The sequence below is a fragment of the Anabrus simplex genome, chromosome 14, assembly GCF_040414725.1.
Source record: "Anabrus simplex isolate iqAnaSimp1 chromosome 14, ASM4041472v1, whole genome shotgun sequence".
Lineage (NCBI taxonomy): Eukaryota > Metazoa > Arthropoda > Insecta > Orthoptera > Tettigoniidae > Anabrus > Anabrus simplex.
In genome coordinates, this window is record NC_090278.1 from 87175459 (window position 1) to 87195399 (window position 19941).

The 19941-nt window shown below is 37.9% G+C and overlaps 1 protein-coding gene across 1 annotated transcript in view; it reads right to left on the reverse strand.

The window, feature by feature from the left end:
• The window catches only part of LOC136885670 (diacylglycerol kinase eta), a 332289-nt gene that overhangs the window by 17244 nt on the left and 295104 nt on the right, over positions 1-19941 (reverse strand). The window contains exons 16-21 of the mRNA XM_068230302.1: positions 18466-19203; positions 15825-15980; positions 13994-14096; positions 9915-10083; positions 9133-9233; positions 5388-5575 (exon numbers count right to left, since the gene is read on the reverse strand). Of these exons, the coding sequence (XP_068086403.1) occupies positions 5388-5575; positions 9133-9233; positions 9915-10083; positions 13994-14096; positions 15825-15980; positions 18466-19203 (1455 nt within the window). The remainder of the gene's footprint in view (positions 1-5387; positions 5576-9132; positions 9234-9914; positions 10084-13993; positions 14097-15824; positions 15981-18465; positions 19204-19941) is intronic.

Sequence of the window (19941 nt, forward strand, 5' to 3'; positions counted from 1 at the left end):
TAATTCTTTGTTTCATGTCACTGATGAGATGTGGTATTCAAGATCCTGCATGACGCAACGGAGCATCATCAGACGTATTGCTGGTGTGTGTAACTGTTTCATAGATGAACGTTCTTCTGATGCCAGCCTTCTTAACACATTCAGGCCCGTATCCGAGTTAGCCCGGATAAGCGCAACCTTGAACTCGAGCCGTTCCTACGCAGCTGCGATCTATTTTGGTCACAAATATGTGCGAGAGAGATGAAAGTAATACCCTTATGAATGTCACCGAAAACCACATGGCCATGGCGATTTTCCCTCCCAATGCACTTTCTTTGTTTTGTTTCTGAAGTTAGCCTAGCGCTCGCACAACTAGCTGCGTAGTATTCTGCAAGTATTCTGAAAAGGACTCTAGGTAAGCTGACCCATACAAATGTGATAGTGACAAACGTACCCCATTGACATGATTTAACAGACTGGTCAATTGTGAATAAAGCTGTCAAGGACACAAATGAGAAATTCAGGCAAATATGTAGTCATTTCAAAAATGTTACACTGTTAGACATTAGTAAATTAAACCAAACATCTCATACGAGGCATGGCATGCACTTGAATGGACTTGGGAAGCAATATCAAAGCAAGTTAATAAGTAACATCATTACAAGTAAAGATCAGGAAAAGACTGTCCTAGAACTACCTAGTCCGGGAAACGTGTGTTAGATTCTGGACCCAATAACATTTCAATCGAAAATGTGGGTCCAGAATTAAATACCGGTAATGACTTGGAGGGTAGGAATAGGCGGTTCAAAATATTTCATCAGAACATTCAACGTCTTAAAAATAAAATTTTAGAATTACAAGTAATTTTAAGTTCAATACAGGATGTTATGTTTATCTGTTTGGATGAACATTGGTGTAATAATGATGAACTTGAACTCATTAATATTGAAGGTTATTATCTGGCAAGTAATTACAGTCGTGTTAATAAAGAGCATGGGGGAGTTTGTATTTTTGCTAAGTCAGGAATTGAATGTAAAGAAAGGAAGGATCTTGAAGTGCATAATTCTGAATTAGATTTTGAACTAACTTCAGTGGAATTTAAGCTTCCCTATGGTAAAAGGGTAATTCTGTTAACCGTGTACCGTTCACCGGATGCTGATGTGGAGATTTTCTTAGAAAAATTAGATCAAGTCCTTCATAACATTTTCGGTAGGAATAGCAGCGCAGAAGTAATACTTTGTGGTGATTTTAACATAGATTTTGCTAAAGAAAATCTTCCATCAACATCACAACTACTGCATGTTCTTCAAAGCTGTAATCTAAAACACTTAATTTTTACACCCACTCGGGTAACTGCCACCTCAGCTACAACCATAGACAACATTTGTATTAATTTCCATTGTTCTAAAATGCAAGCATCCAATATAAATTTTGGATTATCAGATCATCATGCTCAAATTTTACAACTAGAATTTGAGAAAGCTAGCAAGCATTCAACCAAAATAAAGCAAGCACAATTAACTTGTTTTTTCTCTGCAGCTGCATGTGGCAGTTTCAGTGAAAGCCTTAAACTTCAGACCTGGACTCCAATAACATTCGGTCATAGCATTGACCAAAAGTATAGAACCTTTTTAAGCATTTTTTAAAATGGAATTTGAATTACATTTTCCAAAAAAACTTGCAGTAATTAATGAATCTTCAAAAAAGCCATAGATCACGAAGGGTATACGGATCTCAAGTCAAAAATGTAAATTACTAAGTAGATTAGCACAGCAGAGTTGTGACCAGCTTTTTGTAAGTATGTTACAAACTACAAATCAGTCTATCGAAGAGTTCTTAGGATGGCTAAGATAATGCACAATAACAGGAAAGTTAAAGAGTCGTGCAATAAATCACGAACCATATGGAAGGTAATCAAGGGAGAAACCAACAGACATGCAGTTGGAAATAAAGTTGCTGCCATAAAAAATGATAAGGGAATACAAATGAATGACACTCATCATTTGGCTAATTATATAAATGATTTCTTTCTATCCCTACCATACAAACTTGAAAATGCAAATAAATCAGATGTATTACCAGAACTCCCAACCTTTGTGCAAAACTCTATGCAGTTAACTCCAGTAACAGAACTGGAAGTTTTTAAAATCATACAATCTTTGAAGAACAAAACTTCCACAGGTGTAGATGAAGTTCCCACAAAACTCATTAAAAAATGTGCTCCCTATCTGGTATAGCCTTTAACTTATCTCATCAATGAATCATTTTCTAGTGGTCAGTTTCCTAATCTCCTAAAAATAGCTAAAGTTATCCCAGTCTTTAAAAGTGGAAACTTACACGATTTACATAACTACAGACCAATATCAATACTTACTGTTATTTCAAAAATATTTGAATGTGCTATGAAAGATCGGCTTACTAAATTTTTAATCAAATATAACTTGTTAAATAATGCACAACATGGGTTCAGAGCTGGCAGAAGTACTTTGTCTGCTTTATCACATTTTACACAGTTGGTAGTAAATGCTCTTGACAATGATGAAACTGTGATAGGACTATTTCTTGACCTTTCAAAGGCATTTGATACTGTTGATCATGAAATATTGTTGCACAAATTATATCAGATTGGAGTTAGAGGAATTGTTAATGACTGGTTTAGATCATACCTGAATAAACGATCCCAGTTTGTTGAAATTACACATTGTAACAGTAAAGGGCATAATGAGACATATCACTCTCAGGTAAAAAGCATAGACTTAGGTATTCCGCAGGGTAGTATTTTGGGGCCCGTTCTTTTCTTGATCTATGTGAATGATCTTCCTCACAATAATCAAGTAGAAACAGCAGTTCTGTATGCTGATGATACAAACATAATTATTAATAATCCTGACCCTACGTCTATAGAAACTACAGCAAATACAGTCCTGTCTAGGTTAGAATCATGGTTCAGGAAAAACAAATTAACATTGAACTTTAAAAAGACCCAATACATGGAATTCAAGGCATCTAACTACCATGACAAAACTGCAAAAAAACACAACCTTTTATTAAGTGCAAATGCAATTGAAAATACGTTGACCACAAAATTTTTAGGTGTCCATATAGATGAAAAATTAAGATGGGATTGTCATATTAAAAAAATAGGGAAGTCTCTGAGTTCTGTTTGTTTTGCCTTAAGGATTTTGTCTAATAGTTGTAGTGAAGAATATGTTAGAATGGCATATTTTGGATATTTCCATTCAGTCATCACTTATGCTATTGGTCTCTGGGGCTGTTACAAATCAAATCTTGATGTTATTTTTCGAATACAGAAACGAGCTATCAGAATTATATTGAGACGTAACAGGTTAGATCATTGCAGACCATTATTTAAGAGACTAAGGATACTCCCAGTACCAAGTATATACAACATGCAATGCATTCTACACGTGAAAAAAAATATTGATCACTTCAGAAAGAATTTTGACAATCACAATTACCAGACGCGAACAAGAAATAATATTTTTATCGAACACAAGAGTAAAACCATTGCCTTGAGACATGTAGACTCCGTTGGAATCAGATTGTATAATAAGCTTCCAAATACGATTAAAGATATTAGGCCCGTCAGTTCATTTACCACAGCTTTAAAAAATCTCCTGCTGAGTAGCTGCTTCTACAGTACAGAAGAATACATGATGAAGTGCTGGTAATGATGCTACTACTTATTAACTTGTAATCTAGTATATAGCCTTAAAAATATGTTAATGTCACATTGACTATGTTCACATTATTAACACCACACCAATATATTTTTATTTTGTCTTGTAAATATTGGTTATTAATATTATTAAAAAAAATTAAGATGTGCTGTCCTAACATTGAGGTATGTGGTGTTTCTGTTCTTCTTTTTCAAAATGTTCATTGTTGTGCATATATTATTGTTAGTATTAGGAAATCACTTGACAACTCCTATACTGTTGGCATATTTCAAAATATGTAATTGTACAGTCTATGGAAGCTAAATAAATGAATGAATGAATGAATGAATGTGATTGCACAAGCGTGTATAGTCGCGTTCTGAAGTATAACCATGGCGTGTAGGAACAATGCAAGTGATGCAAATTTACAAAGCACAGTTTTTCACCTGCTTGAAAATTATCTTGGCCAGGGGTATACAGTCTATATGGACAATTATTACAAATAGCGTTTGACTCGCGAAACAATTACGGGAACAGAACACTGCCGTACGTGAAACAATACGGTCGAATAGGGGTGTACCAAAAGATCTAAAGGAACACCAGGCAATTCTCAAACGGGGTAAAAAGTGAACCCGACATACAAGTACAGTCACCTCTCTCCGAAATCTCAGCTCCAAGTCAACGTCCTGCAATTTTGCCGCCAAAAATGGCACTGGCCAAGGATCCATCATTTAGGTTAGATGCGAAGAGAAAAGAGTATATTCTCTTAAAGTTTCCACCATCAAATATAGACAAGTTCCCCTGAAGAAGGTGCAAAGTGTGCTTCAAAAATAAAATTATTAGTGAAACACGCTATTTTTTGGAATGTTTAGTGTTCCCATTCACCCAGGAAAGTGTGACATTACCTGCCACATCCTACAGAGATACTAGAGGACTTCATTAAGGTATGAGGAAAATTTTGTTTCCATATCTTGTTCCGTTTAGAACTTACTGTGAAACGAATTCGTTGTTGTTTGCTCTGCCACTAACAGCTGGAATAGCTGGGCCAGCCCTTTAAATAGCCGCTCAGATGATGGGCGTGAATGTGTTAAGGAGATCAGACATGTTTGAAGAAGACGGTTTTCTTACCTTGTGCAGGATTTTCATAATCACCCCACTCTGTGATTATGACACATTGGATGAAACACAATCCATTTGGAGGTTAATGCAGACTGTTCACTGTTAACCTTGCCATGTGATATTGCTGTGGTAATGGAGAACATACAGCCAGCAACTAAACACAGCGTGCTGGGCAGCAGAAAATAACCTGATACCCTGAGAGGGCCAATAGCTTCAGGCAAAGAAGCCCTCTTGTGAGGTTGATGGTTCCTCTGAAAGCCATCAGACAGCATCTGTACCCCAGGTTAGAGGTGGTTATAATGAAGACTGTTCTCCAGGTTAGGAGCAGCATTTTAGATCCCATGGAGGGCTGGCACGTGGTCATAAAACTTTGTTCCAGAAACAACAACAGACCATGCCGAGGCCGGAAACTCTTCAAGATGATGATGATGATGATGATGATGATGATGATGATGATGATGATGATGACTAATGTTATAGAAGAGCTTTTCCTACACGTGTCACCAGATGGTGTTGCAGGAAAAATGGTATAGTTTGGTTGGGTAGTTTTTAAGAGACTACATACATTCTAATCAATAGGAAAATTTGAAGATACCTCATCACACTTACCTAGAATGGATATTTGAACAGTTTGACATTGAGCAATTCGGTGATGCTGCAGGTTGATAAGGCGCGATGCTGCCATCTGCACTGAGCCGAACACAGCCACCACTTCCAGGATGCGGTCGTCGAAACTTGGAGCGAGGAAGCAGTCGTCCTCCTTGGAGCCTCCCCAGAAGTTCGTGCCACCCATGAAACTGTTCAGAGATTAATTATAAGTGGACTTAACCTCACTTACCTAGGTAAAATATCAGTACTGTCACCAATACCATGGCTAATGGAGAATCGAAAATTTACTATTTTTATTTGGATAAACAAGAAAATATAAAGGGTAAAGATAATCTTAACATAACTTTCACCAAGAGGAAAAGTCCTCTCAGTTTTAAATACTGTGTTGATGGGGTGACAGTACCTCATGGGAACACTGTAAGAATCTGGCGTTAATGTAAGGAATGATCTTTCCTGGAATAATCATATTAACCCTTTCGCTCCCAAGACATTTTGGCAAGGTATGTGCAAGAAATCCTAGGCCCTTTTCTTGCTTTATTGTAGTATTTTACAAAAATATGCATATTTCACCTATTTATTGTCCAAATTGAATATTTTAAAATGTTTTATTTGTAAATACAAACTCTAAAAGATACTAAATGTAAAAAGTAAATAGTCATGCAAAAAAGATAAATAATTTTCCAAAATCTAGTGACCAAATCAGAAAGTTTGGTATTTTTTCACATAAAAAAAAAAACCAAGCTGGCCTCCAACCATCCATATCACTTAAAAGAACATTTAAAAATGAATAAAACCACTAAATTTCAAAACTACAGAATTGCAATACTACAAACAATACCGTTCACTTCCCTCCAACAACGTAGTCAGCTGGCGCACAAGGTCAATGCCTTCTAGATTTCGCTCGCTTCTTTCGGCACTGTTTAACGTGCTAAAGTTTGTTTAAGCGGTTGATATGAGTAGAACATTTCTTCCCAAATAATTTCGTGTATGTTACGCATATATTTGAGAGCGCATTATATTTTCAAAAAATTATTTACGAAACGTCCGTGTATCCGGACATTGAGGTTTCTTGCACATACCACCGACATCCGTATATACAGACACTGGGAGCAAAAGGGTAAAAAAAAAAAAAGGTTATTAAGAAACGTTACAGATCTCTTCACGTGGTTATAAGGGTGTTTAGGTATTGTAGTAAGGATGTACAGTGGATGGCTTACAAATTTCTGATAAGACCACAATTAGAGTATGGTTCCAGTGTATGGGACCCACACCAGGACTGGAAAAGATCTAAAGGAAAGCAGTACAATTTGTTCTGGGTGATTTCCGACAAAGGAGTAGTGTTACAAAAATTTTGCGAACTTTGGGCTGGAAAGACTTGAGACTAAGGAGATGAGATGCTCTACTATGGGGTATGTTTCAAGCTGTCAGTGGAGAGACGGCGTGGAATGACATTAGTAGACGAATAAGCTTTTGCAGAGCTTTTAAAAGTAGGAAAGATCATAGTACCGAAGATGAAGTTGGAATTCAAGAGGACAAATTGGGGCAAGTATTCATTTATAGGATGAGGAGTAAGGAACTGGAATAATTAATCAAGGGGAATGTTTGATACATTTCCAAGATCTTTGAAAACATTTAAGACAAAGCTTCATAGAGAATCTGCCAGCTGGACAGCCCTAAATGCAGATCATTGATGAATGATTGATCTTTGTAAATTGTTGTCTTCAAATCCATGGGCTATTTCCTAATGAATCTCTCTACATCCTTTCTATATACAACAAGATGTGATGTTTGTTGGTTCCTTTGCTACCTGTGTTCACCTTTAGTTTATTACTTTCCTTTTCTGTGTTTATCTGGCTTTCTTCTCATCTTTCATTTCCCTCCATCAGGAATGAAGAAGTGTTAAGTGGGTGCTTAAGAAGAACTGCGAATGAAGAGGACCAAGCCTGTCTATTTAGGATGTGGAGAGATTTTTGTCCTTTGAAACAAAGATTGATAGAAAAAAATTATGAGGCAGACCTAGAGATGGCTAGATGAAGCAGACAGAAAAAAGACCTGGCTAGGAACAGCACAAAATGGGAGAAGATACTAAAAGAAAAGTGGTGAGAGTTTATAGGTTTCTTCTTATTTATTATTTGCTTTACATCGCACCGATACAGATAGGTCTTATGGCGACGATGGGACAGGAAAGGCCTAGGAATGGGAAGGAAGTGGCTGTGGCCTTAATTAAGGTACAGCCCCAGCATTTGCCTGGTGTGAAAATGGGAAACCACGGAAAACCATCTTCAGGGCTGCCGACAGTGAGATTCAAACCCACTATCTCCCGGATGCGAGCTCACAGCTGCGCGCCCCTAACCGCATGGCTAACTCGCCCGGTTATCAGTAGACTGCAGAGAACTTAGCGAGTCAGTATACATGAGAACGTAGCCTCATTCTTGACTCAAAGCAAACTGCAGGGCTTCTAAGATGACAAAAGACTACAGACATTAGGAAGTGTGGTCTTGGTGCTGACATCGTTGGAAGTGATCGAGGATCCAGCATTCTCTCCTATCTTTGAACCATCTGTGAAGACAAATTACACCGAGAATGCCACAGAAAGCCAAACATACAGAGGCTGCTCAGCTGGTACAAGCCCTGTTGCCTCTTCTAGGGCTCGAATTAGGGTAAACAGGTGGTAAAGGATATCAAAGTGGAATTTGGAAAGGGAATCACAATCCAAGGTGAGGAAATCAAAACCCTGAAATTAGCCAATGATATTATTATTTATCGGAGACTGTAGAAGATCTGGAGAAATTGCTGAATGGTATGGACATACTTGGGTAAGGAGTACAAGATTAAAATAAGTCCAAAATAAAAGTAATGGAGTGCAGTCGAAGGAAGTCAGGTGGTGCAGAAAATATTAGATTAGGAAATGAAGTCTTAAAGGAAGTAGATGAATATTGTTACTTGGGTACTAGAATAACTATCGATGGCAGAAGTAAAGAGGACATAAAATGCAGACTACCACAAGCAAGGAACGTCTTTCTAAAGAAAAGTAATTTGCTCATTCTGAACACTGATAGAAAGAAGTTTTTGAAAGTTTTTGAAGACTTTCTTCTGGAGCATGGTATTGTATGGAAATGAAACATGGAAGATACCTACATCAGAAAGAAAGAGAACAGAAGCTTTTTAAATGTGATGTTACAGAAGAATACTGAGCCGAGATGGGTAGATCGAATCACAAATTAAGGGATACTGAATAGAGTTGGTGAGAGGAGATTGACTGGCTAAATTTGATGAGAAGAAGAGAGAGATTGATAAGACACATACAGGACTTGTTCAGTTGGTTTTTGAGGGAAGTGTAGGCGGTAAGAACAGTAGCGGTAGACCAAGGTAGGAATATGACTAGCAGATTAGAGCAGATGTAGGATGTAGCAGTTAAGTAGAAATGAAAAGATTAGCAGAGGATAGAGTGGTATAGAGAGCTGCATCAAACCAGTCTACGGACTGATGACCCAAACAACAAAATTCTCCTCATGGACAGAGCAACCACAGACAAACAATGAAGGAAAAAGAATATAATTTCGTGTGGCTATTTCTAGCCGAGCGCAGCCCTCGTAATGCAGACCCTCCGATGAGGGTGGGTAGCATCTGCCATTTGTAGGTAACTGCGTGTTATTGTGGTGGAGGATTGTGTTATGAGGGAAAAGAATAAGCACAAGTAACTAAAGGTTAAATCTAAAGAAACATTTTGGACACATTTATTTACCTTGGAATATTCAGTACTACAATGCCTTGCAAGGACGGGAGAGGAATTCGTTGTCCATCACATTCCAGTTGTACTCGCTGTTCCAAGTTCTTGTAGGTTTTCTGTAAGCAGAAGAGAGTTTATCAATATCATAATTCTGGTCCAGTTTTTGATACAAGGATGAAAACAAAACTTTCCTTTACAAAATACACAATACGTTACAAATGCCAATGTGCTGAAATTTGCAGTGAAGGAGAATATTACTTTCTTGTTTCAGAAAACTACTAAGAACATTTTTAAATAATACAAGAAATAGACACAACATGCACCATCCTATGAAGAGAAAAGATTCTACATATCAATGGAAGCAGACAAATAAATAAAAAAATTAAAGTAAAAGAACTTACAGTCAACATTTTTATGAATTATAATTGCTAATTTGGCAGTCTTGACCTTTCCTGTCCAAACTGGGAGGACGAAATGGCTTAGGAATGTTTATGGGGATAAGACAAGGGAGCGTGCTGTCAGGATTATTATTTAAAATGGTAATGGATGAAACTATGAGGGATTCAAAGGAAGCATTTGGCAAAACAGAGATGAAAGTAAATGCTATTTGCTGATATATGGTGGTGTGGGCAACAGGCACTAAGGAAATACAACTGAATGAGAAAATTGTAAAATTGGAGAAGTACCCTTAATGCTCTAATGAGGCTGGAGCTAGATAAGGGGAAATGTTAATAATGATGATAATTCAATCATGAATATTTATGATTTTGAAATATTTTCTACACAAAAGAACCAACCTGCAGCCATTCTCTGCTTCCCAGCACGCCATACCACATATAATTCTTTGCTCGTGACCTACACTTCTTGGGGTGGTGCTCTCGCTTATGGTGGAAGTCCAGCGAGATCTTGGCGTCAATCCCGATTCCAAAGTAATTGTTCATTACACACCGCTCAAAGTACCCCTCACTGGAAATAAAGTCACAAAAGGAATTACAATCTCTTATCAACATAACAGCTATTTGAGATATTTAAGAACTGTATCTCTTTGTGCATTTTATGTCTTGATTATCAAAAAATTAGTTTTCTGGCATGTTTTAAGTGGTTGTAAGTACAGGCACCTGTAGATAGCATTGAACATGGTGAACTAAGACTTTGCATGGAGATGGTACAGTGCAGTGTTATCTTTAAGGCTGACAGCATGTCAATTTCAATGTTCCATTTCAGTCTAACAGATGTCACAGTAACCAGAACTCTACTGGGTGACTCCTGGAAGAAGAATAAGAATAAGAAGAATTAAGTTTTTTCATGCTGAACTGGAGAAAGCTGTATGACAGAAAATTAAGCTGTCGAATGAAAAGTAGACTATGCAACAGTGTGGTAAAACCAACTATATTAAAACATGGGTGATTTCAGGAAATTGAGAAAGGAAGACAAAGTGGCCAAAAAGAGAACGCCAAGATGAATGTATGGCATGAAAAGGAAAGATGAAACCAGAAATGACTAAATCAGAGGAACACTAAAGGTGTGTCCCATGAGCAAGAAGATTCAGGAACATAAGCTGAAATGGTCTGACTAATTCACAATTATTTTTTATTTTCCCCCTTGCCGATAAATTTATTGCTTATGGCAACTTACAGTATTGGTTAAAAGTGGTACATTTTTCATATATTATTAACATCTTCGGCCACATAACACTGTGTAGATGAAAAATTCATATATAGACAAAGTATCAATGCTTTGAGAGAAAGTGTCCTTAAAAATAGCATAAGAAGATTAAATGACAACATTAAAAATGAAACATGTACCACTTTTAACCAATAAGTTGCCATAAGCAACAAATGTGTCGACAAGGTGGAAAATAAAAAAATACTTAGTTGTGAATCTTTTAAAATGCGATATGGACCATGAAGTTGATGTTATGTAATGGTTTGACGACATGGAGAGAAGGGACGAACAGAGCGTGGGAAAGAGAGACGGCTATAGCTCTCGCTGAAAAGACAAGAAGAGGAAGGACAAAGTAGTCGATGATCTGAGAGAGAAAGGATTTACAAAAGAGGATGCCCAGAATAGGAAGACAGCAAAGAAAATTATTATCCCATTAACATGGGAGCAGTACAGTGCACGCCAATCACTAGCGCAGGAGGAGGCTGCTACTCACCGCAAGTTAGGAACGTAAAATCTGCAATATTGGAACCGCTATAACTCAATAGTTCTGGTACATACTGAAGAAACACAAAGGTTTGGTATAATGTAACACATACTTTCTACAAATACAATACAAATACAATATCAGCCTAAATCATAGTTAACAAAAACAGAAAAGTCCAAGAAAGATTACGAACTCCATACCTTCAATAATAAACATATATACCTTATAACCAATGATTTTAAAAAACACAACCTGAAAATAGCATATAAAACTACACATAAAATTGCTAACATTCTACACAACACCAAATCGATCAACAATAATAATAAATACAGTCATTCAGGAGTGTACCGTATGAAATGCAATAACTGTGAAGCCAGCTACATCGGACGTACTGGTAGAAATTTTTTAACCCGCTACAACAAGCACTTCAATGCCATACAACATAATCACTTTTCTTCCATAGCTCAACACATCGAAGACTACAAACATAAATTTACAAGCATTGAAAATTACTTGCAGATTGTAAGTATAAACCCCAAGGGCCCCTTGCTCAATATAACAGAGGAATTTTACATTACCTTAGATCAATATGCCAGCCCTAATTGTAATCTAAAGGACATTACAGATAAATATCATGTTTAACACAGCCATTCCTTCCTTAAAAAATGCTCATCTCAAAAGAATCAACAAACAAAACCTGACACACATCAAAGAACCACTTAAAGACACGCCCCGCCCCGCTCCACTCCTACCCCTCAATAGCTGCTCCTCCCATCCCTCCCCCTCACAGCAACTACCATTAGCCCAAGATGAACACGGAGCAGTGCACAACGTGCTCCCAAGCTACATACAACGTCAAATCAACGACAGCAGTAAGTACACATATACACGTTCATTCCACATGACTAATAGGCATTCCCAATTACCAAAATAGAAATACTCACCTTTCACTTTTATCTTTTACAGATAATTGTTACATCTACACATAACTGCGGAGGAAAGAAGCCTCTACTCTAGCCAAATGCAATATAGCAGGATTCAACACAGGACCTTATGATTTACCTTCCAATACAAACAGCACGGATTTTATGTGTGCATGAGTCAGAAATCTACTAGTTAACACAATATCATATATTGCTTTTCAGCATTCACATAAAAACAATGTTTCGTATATATATGGTGACACAAAACTCATACTTGAGAATCTGACATTTTATAGTGTAATTTATACCTACAATGCAGGTTATTGAATTTTAACACGTTTTATTCCTACAGTTTTCATTAAGTGTTCATAATAATGTCTATTTATCAAGACTTCAATCAAAACTAATTAGTTTAAAGAAAATTAAGGCAAATTAACATTAAGCAACAAGATTCTATCACAATGTACTACTGAAGATTCAGGAAACAAGGAAGTGCAACCCACAAGACTAACAAATTTTGAACAATACACATGCTCTCCGTGTTACCATACATGTTTTACAAAGCTAGCATCTAATTTCAGAAAAACTTATGCCTATGAACAATATAGACTTTTATGAATGTATTTTTATGTATGTTATTTATGAAAATACAGTGAATACCAAGTTCCAATTCGATGATTGCCACCAATCATGAGAATAATTTTGACATGTTATCATCGTATGACATTCTTTGTTTGAACTAGTGATGTTTTATGAATGGATATGTTATACATGATTGTGTGACCAGCAGCTGAAGATGACCTAGAAAGGTCGAAACTAGTCTTGTAGTTTTCATTTTTAATTTAACAAATAAGTATTGATTAGGTGGAAGCCTTCTTCTCATTGTATTTGTGTACAACATCAATACAGAAATGAAACTTATAGATTACGACATACTTTCTATTCTACATCATGAAATACCTCCCTCTGAACAATGAAATGCACAGCCACTTGATATGGAAACTTGCGGCTGAACATCAGGCCGTTTCTGCATTCATTTCTACCACAGCACCATAATTTATCAATGAATCATCAGAGTTAAGATCACTGTCACCTGAATCATTCCAAATATTGTTCAAAACCAAGGAAGTACTCTCGGCAGAGAGCAACACTTTACAGCTTCCCGTCATGATCGCTTGTCACAGCAATAAAATTCATGGAAAGGAAACAACTGATAAGAGTCAACTTACTCACCAAAAGGCAGAGGAAAAAGAAAGTAAAAGAAGGTTTGATGTAGTTCAGAATCTCTACAACAGATGGTGACACAATGCACAGCTGCACGTTGGGTATAAGTATAGCACTCCACATTTGGTAATATTTGGTGCCTATCAGATGCTTTTCAGGCATTTGCTCTATTAACCAGCGTTTCATCTTAGGTCTGACACTAGACTCGTCACAGTGGGATGTGTCAAACCCTATCCACTGACGCTGGGTGTATGCAGGTGAGCTTATCAGAAGCCTATATATGAGGCACAGTCTGATAACTGCATACGGGAGATAAATCTCCACAATGGAATTATTGCCCGCCTAGCAATTCCGAATGGAAAATTCTAAATTCCCATGGAGGGAATTAGATATTTTTCATTTTGACATGCTCTATTGGTGAAAAATATCTAATTTTGACATGCTCTATTGGCAATAACCCCATATGAACATAAAAATTAGGGCAAAAATTGCTGAAATAATCAGAGGAATTATGCAAAATTTTATACATCAAAATAGGAGAACAAATACTGAATAAATATGACTCAGGAATACTCACAGCAGGGTCTCATCAGGATCCATGAGTGGTGACACGGCAGCACAGAGAGCATCGGCGTTGGCCAGCAACACCTTACTTATGAGTCCAGCTCCACTTCCCACGTCTGCATACACACATCGCAGTGGATATTATAATACACAAAAATTGTACATTTTACCAAACATTCAAATATGAATGTAAATATTTATTCACATTAAAATCCTATGGATGTGTCAGGAGTTTACCACATAAAAAAAGATGAATTATACATATTTATGCAAACATTCAGTAAAAAAAAAAAAAAAAAAAAAAAAAAAAAAGATATGTTTGTTGTTGGTATTCACAGGGTTTATATCTTTGCTAATTGCTTTACGTCGCACCGACACACATAGGTCTTATGGCGACGATGGGACAGGAAAGGGCTAGGAATGGGAAAGAAGCGGCCGTGGCCTTAATTAAGGTACAGTCCCAGTATTTGCCTCATGTGAAAATGGGAAACCATGGAAAACCATCTTCAGGGCTGCCGACAGTGGGGTTCGAACCCACTATCTCCTGGATGCGAGCTCACAGCTGCGTGGCCCTAACCGCATGGCCAACTCGCCCGGTAGGGTTTATATCTACAGGGGAGGTGAATACTACTACTGCTTCTTCGTCTTCTTCTGCACCACCACCACTTCCACTTCCAGTTCCTGGGTGTGGTGAACAAGTCCTCCCACTTGACATTTCTCTTGGTGACCTCCGATTTCCCAGTGCCTATCCAACAATTCCTTGGGCTCCCAATTGGCCTCTTTCCTTTCACTTCTCTGTCAAAGTAATTCCTTGCTGTTCTCGTTCTGTCCAAGTGTGCAAAACGCTGTAGCGTGTACGACGATGGAACCAGGTGGTTGTGTAAGGAAGTGAAATACGATTCACAGCAGGGAGAGAGAAGTAATTACAGGAGTAACTGTTTTTTTATGAAGCGGAAGCAAGATTACTGTAAAGTTAAATAAGTCGCAATAATAAAGGTAACAGAAAGATTGTCACATTTCACAAGAGTGAGGAAAGCTGCTATTATGAGCAGAGAGAGAGTGTCAGCAAGACCATGGTGTTATCAAGAGGAGAAAGACAAGGGAAAGACATTGTGAAAATTGGTGGCCAAAGCCTTGAAATTGTGGACAGTTTCAAAGAAGTAGGGAGTGAATTAATGCAAAATAAAAGGCTGGATATAGAGATTAGCAAGAGGGTGCAACAGGGTGTAAAAAAACTTGTCTGAAACAAGGAAGTGCCAAGGAAGTGGAAAGTGATAATGTACAAAATGTATTGACTTATGGACAATGACAAGTAGGGAAGAGAGCATAATTCAGCCAGTGAAATGGGATACCTAAGAAGTATGATAGGAAAGACAGAGTGAGAAATAAAGATGTTAGAAAGGAAGTTGGAATATAAAACCTAAGTGAGAGAACTGATAGGAGTAAACTAAATTGGTTTGGACATGTAAAGAGGATGGAGGAGAAAAGAACACCAAAACAGATGATGGAGATGAAGTTCAGGGGAAAGAGAGCGAGATAAAAACCTAGAACAAGGTGGATCAATTCAATAAAGAGGAGTGCAAGAAGAAGAAAACCTGGAATGGGACAAAATGATGGAAGGAATGGTGGAAGAAGAGAGGAAGGTGGAAAAATGCCAAAAATGCCCCAAACCGGCAAGAGCTCGATGAGGAGAAATGATGATGATGATGATGATGATGATGATGATGATGATGATGATGATGATGAGAGAATACTAGGAAAAGGGTTGCATGAACACGGTTTTGCTGCTTGCATTACACAAGAGCTATGGACCACTGACTTTGCTGTTCAATAATTCAACTTACTTGGCCAGGTGGGTAGTCGCACCAGGGGGTTGATGATGGGCAGCTTCTTGCCAGGTTCATCTCTGGTCAGCGACTCTGGCGGCTTGAAGAGCGAACCGCTTGATATGCGTCGTGTAGCAGCTGGCGAGCAGCCTAGCAGTGCAGAAGCTGTAGATACTAGGGGAGGGAAAAACTTTAATGAATTACAATTTTTCAATTTTAACCATCTTAGTATCAGATTCAGATCCTTGCAAAATGCCTGGAATGCCAAACCAATTCACAGGTACCCTTTCAAAAGGCTATCTATTGTGCAGTATAATTACCTATATTTTAACATGAAACTTTCTCTACATGTTAAAGTATGAAATTATTTTTGATAAAGATTTATGATCAGTAAGGTTTGGAAGTTAATGACCTAAGGAAGTCTAGTGTCAAAAATTTCATTGTCAGGTTCTGTATTGAATCAAGATTTACATTCAAAATTGTTAGGTATGGGGATCCACCTATTCAATACAAGAAATAGTGATAGTCATAGTGATAGAAATAGTCATAACATTTTCCTCTCTTACTCTTCAACGTTCAACTTGGCACTCGAGGTTCCGTCTTTGGTTGAAGATACTTCTGGAGTTTTTACAAGATCCACTCGATAATACTACTCTCTCAAAACCTCGTCTGTTTTTCTATATTAACTTACAATTTTTAAGTTGCGTTTTACGGTTATGCAAAAAACCAAGCTATACAATGGACTTATCTTTTTTTTTGTTTTTTGTTTACTGAATTGTTGTGGATATAATAACCTGTGACAGAGAGGCCATACTATACTTTCGCCGTATAAGACATCTACTTAAACACACACTGCTATATCCAAGTTGAATAATTATTGAACATCTACAAGGAACCTTAAGTAACTAGTCCATCAGCCTATCCATAATGACTACATACGTTATTACTGAACTAAGAAACTCATTTTCATATATACCATTATGATTACAAAGTAGCTAACGACCCACATTGTTCTTAGAATGTGAAAAAAGCTCATTCCAATTTTGTAATTTTAATTGTACAAATATTTTGGTGTACAGCTTTCTATATTTAATTTTAATGATAAAAACACTTGTATGTATGTAAAGTAATTCAGTTCAAGCATATACATTTAAAAAAAGTATTGTTAATAATTTTAAGAAATGTAATGTACTCCATGTCCAATGTCTTTTGTCTTACTTCCTAGGCTGATGATGGCATACCCTATTGCCGAAACCAGTCCCAAATAAAATGAATTTGTGATGACTTTATAATTGTTGCTATTTCTTGTATTGAATAGGTGGATCCCCATACCTAACAATTATGAATGTAGACCTAAAGAAGTACAAAATAGGCCCTAAAACTAGCTAAATATGACCTAAAAATGGGTAAAATGTGACAAACATTTTAGGGATAGGTAGCACATTTTAGAGTACTACTAACATTAAACATGTCAAAAAGTAATTAGCGATAATACAGCAGACACATTTAATCATGCAAACTGGCAGAGGTGGTGGTGGTGCTTATTGTTCTAAGAGAGGTGGTGGTGGTGATTATTGTTCTAAGAGCAAGTACAACTTGGCAACCATCCTTTATATAACACTAATCACACTTCAAAAAATGAAGGTATCAGCTAAAGGAAGACAAGGGCCATGAAGTGCGTGAAAATGAAAGACTCCCTAGGCCTCGAGTGCTTCAATACCATTGGGGTCGGAGAAAAAACAAGAGTTGACCATGGGAGGTCGCATAGGATAGATGAAGAGAGGAGTCTGGCACAAGTAAGTGGGAGCAATGGCAGGACTCAGCTCAGAGCCCTGTGGACGCCATCCCATGCTCCCAAGTTGTGAACCGGGGGGGGGGTGTGTTTACTCCAACCCCCCCCCCCCCACACACACACACACACAGGGGGAATTACCGTAAGTAAATTGTACACATTCATTCAGTATCATATAGCTTTAAGGTGCAGATCTCATTCTGTTTTCCTAAAGAAATATCCCAAGTATTTGCATGCTTTTTGCTATTTGTTGGCATAAGTTCGTACAGCATCTCTTTCTCACAATCATGACTTCTAAGCCAGCTTCCTATCTCTTTCTGGAAAAGAACGAAAAATACATCTACTACAGTATCTGGAAATGCTGCGTTTGAAAATCGACACATATTATGTACCTTATTAAAAGCGACGCCTCAATTAAAAAAAAAAAAATGCTCAAAATATAACCAAATATGATCTTATCACTAAAATATGACCAAATCAATAAAAAGAAAAAATATGCATTTATATGAAACATGAAATTGCTTTAAATGGGGTCAGGGACCCATCATTCAGTTATTTTTCAGGTTTAGGATAAAATGACCTGAGTAATGAAATATGACTTTTCCTTAACATTTGAACCTCAATGATCAGTATACTCCCAAATATTTAAAACATTTCAAAACACTTTGCTGACATGACAAGATAAAATTCCAAAACAGAAACAGGAATTCAACTGGAAAAAACTCTTATACTACACTATATTTTCTGGGACTAGTGTCAAATACTCCCTTAGTGTGTCTTTCTTTCCTATCTTGACATTCCTCTGAATCATGCATATTCTGAGAACTACTGGTTTGATGATAAAGTCTGATGATGTGTGGAACTTACATTTCCTTGTGTTCTCTTCAGCGAAGCACAGCTCGCTTGCACCATCGTCTGAGTGAGTGGGTGATGGTGGGTCTATGACCACATTGAAGATGGGCCTGAATGGTGACATTGTGTCCCTCTGATGATACTGCACCAGTTCCTCATCATCCCCTTCAGAAGGAGCTAGGCTCGGTCTCGGACTCTGGTCCTGCAGGTTACTACTCGAGCCCTGGATCTGGATCTTCACCACGTCCAGGAAGTCCATGCTAGGTGGCTTCTCCTTTTCCTCCTCAGCCGCTGCAGACATGGACTTCCTAGAGGGTCGTATCTGGCGGTAGAACGAGCGACGGGCTATGTCGTTGCCCTCCTCGAAGTGCGCCAGACTGCAGCCCTTGATCAGTCTCCCGGGCAGCGAGCTGAATGCAGCCTCCTCTTCTTCCTCTTCCTCCTCCTCCTCGTCGTCGTCCTCCAACTCGTCCTCGGGAGAGGTGAGCATCGCCACTGCTCCTGGACTTCTGCTGGCAGTCTCGTGCCCGCTGTCTTCGTCGGTAGCCTCTGTGTTCTCTGGGGAATCAATGTGACAAATGCCCTCAAGACACTCGATAGACAACCTTCGAGCCACGTCCGCGTCTGCCGCAGGGTCGGGATGCACCTCCACGGAAAGAAGCATGTCCGAGGATTTCCGTTCAGGTACAGGAGATTTCAGAATGTCACTCTGAACCAGAAGGTTCCCCTTGTCCTTGGCAGCTTTGCCTTCATCTGTGGAAAGAAGATAAACCCATTATTTTGATTGATTGATTGATTGATTGATTGATTGATTGATTGATTGATTGATTGATTGATTGATTGTGAATTAGAAACTGCATAGTACCAAATTACAAAGATTCACAATAAATCTCTTAGGTACAATAGTTACAACAATTAATTGAAACTGAGGAATATATGAATATTTACAAAAGTCACATACAAAATAAACAGTACAAGCCTATTGAAACTAAAACCCTGTAGTTTACATATTTACATAAACAAGGGCATAAATAAAGGGAAATTCATGTAAATACAAGAGTAAAGACAGAGAATGGAAGATAACAGAACTGCAACGAGAAAATAAAGTTATGTAAGAAATATAATGGTAGAAGGAAGGATATGATAAAAAGATATCCAGACTCCTGTTGAGAGATACATGACTGGAATACGCATAGACATGGGTGGACCTTCGGACTAGAGAAAGGCAGACGTGGGGTATATGGAAGAGGGTCTTCATTCTGGTAACACGGAGAAGGATGTGGAGGGGGAATAAGGAAACTAATTCTGGTGACCTAAATAAAACCATCAACTGCTTTGTATAGTAGCTTTATGTCAGCTACTTTCCTCCGAGCTGAAAGAGTTCTGAAGTTTAATTTTCCAAGCACTTAATTAATGCTCAAGTTGTGACAGACAGACGAATACACAGATTGTACATGGTCAAGGCTGTTGAGATTTGAAGAAGAAATGGAC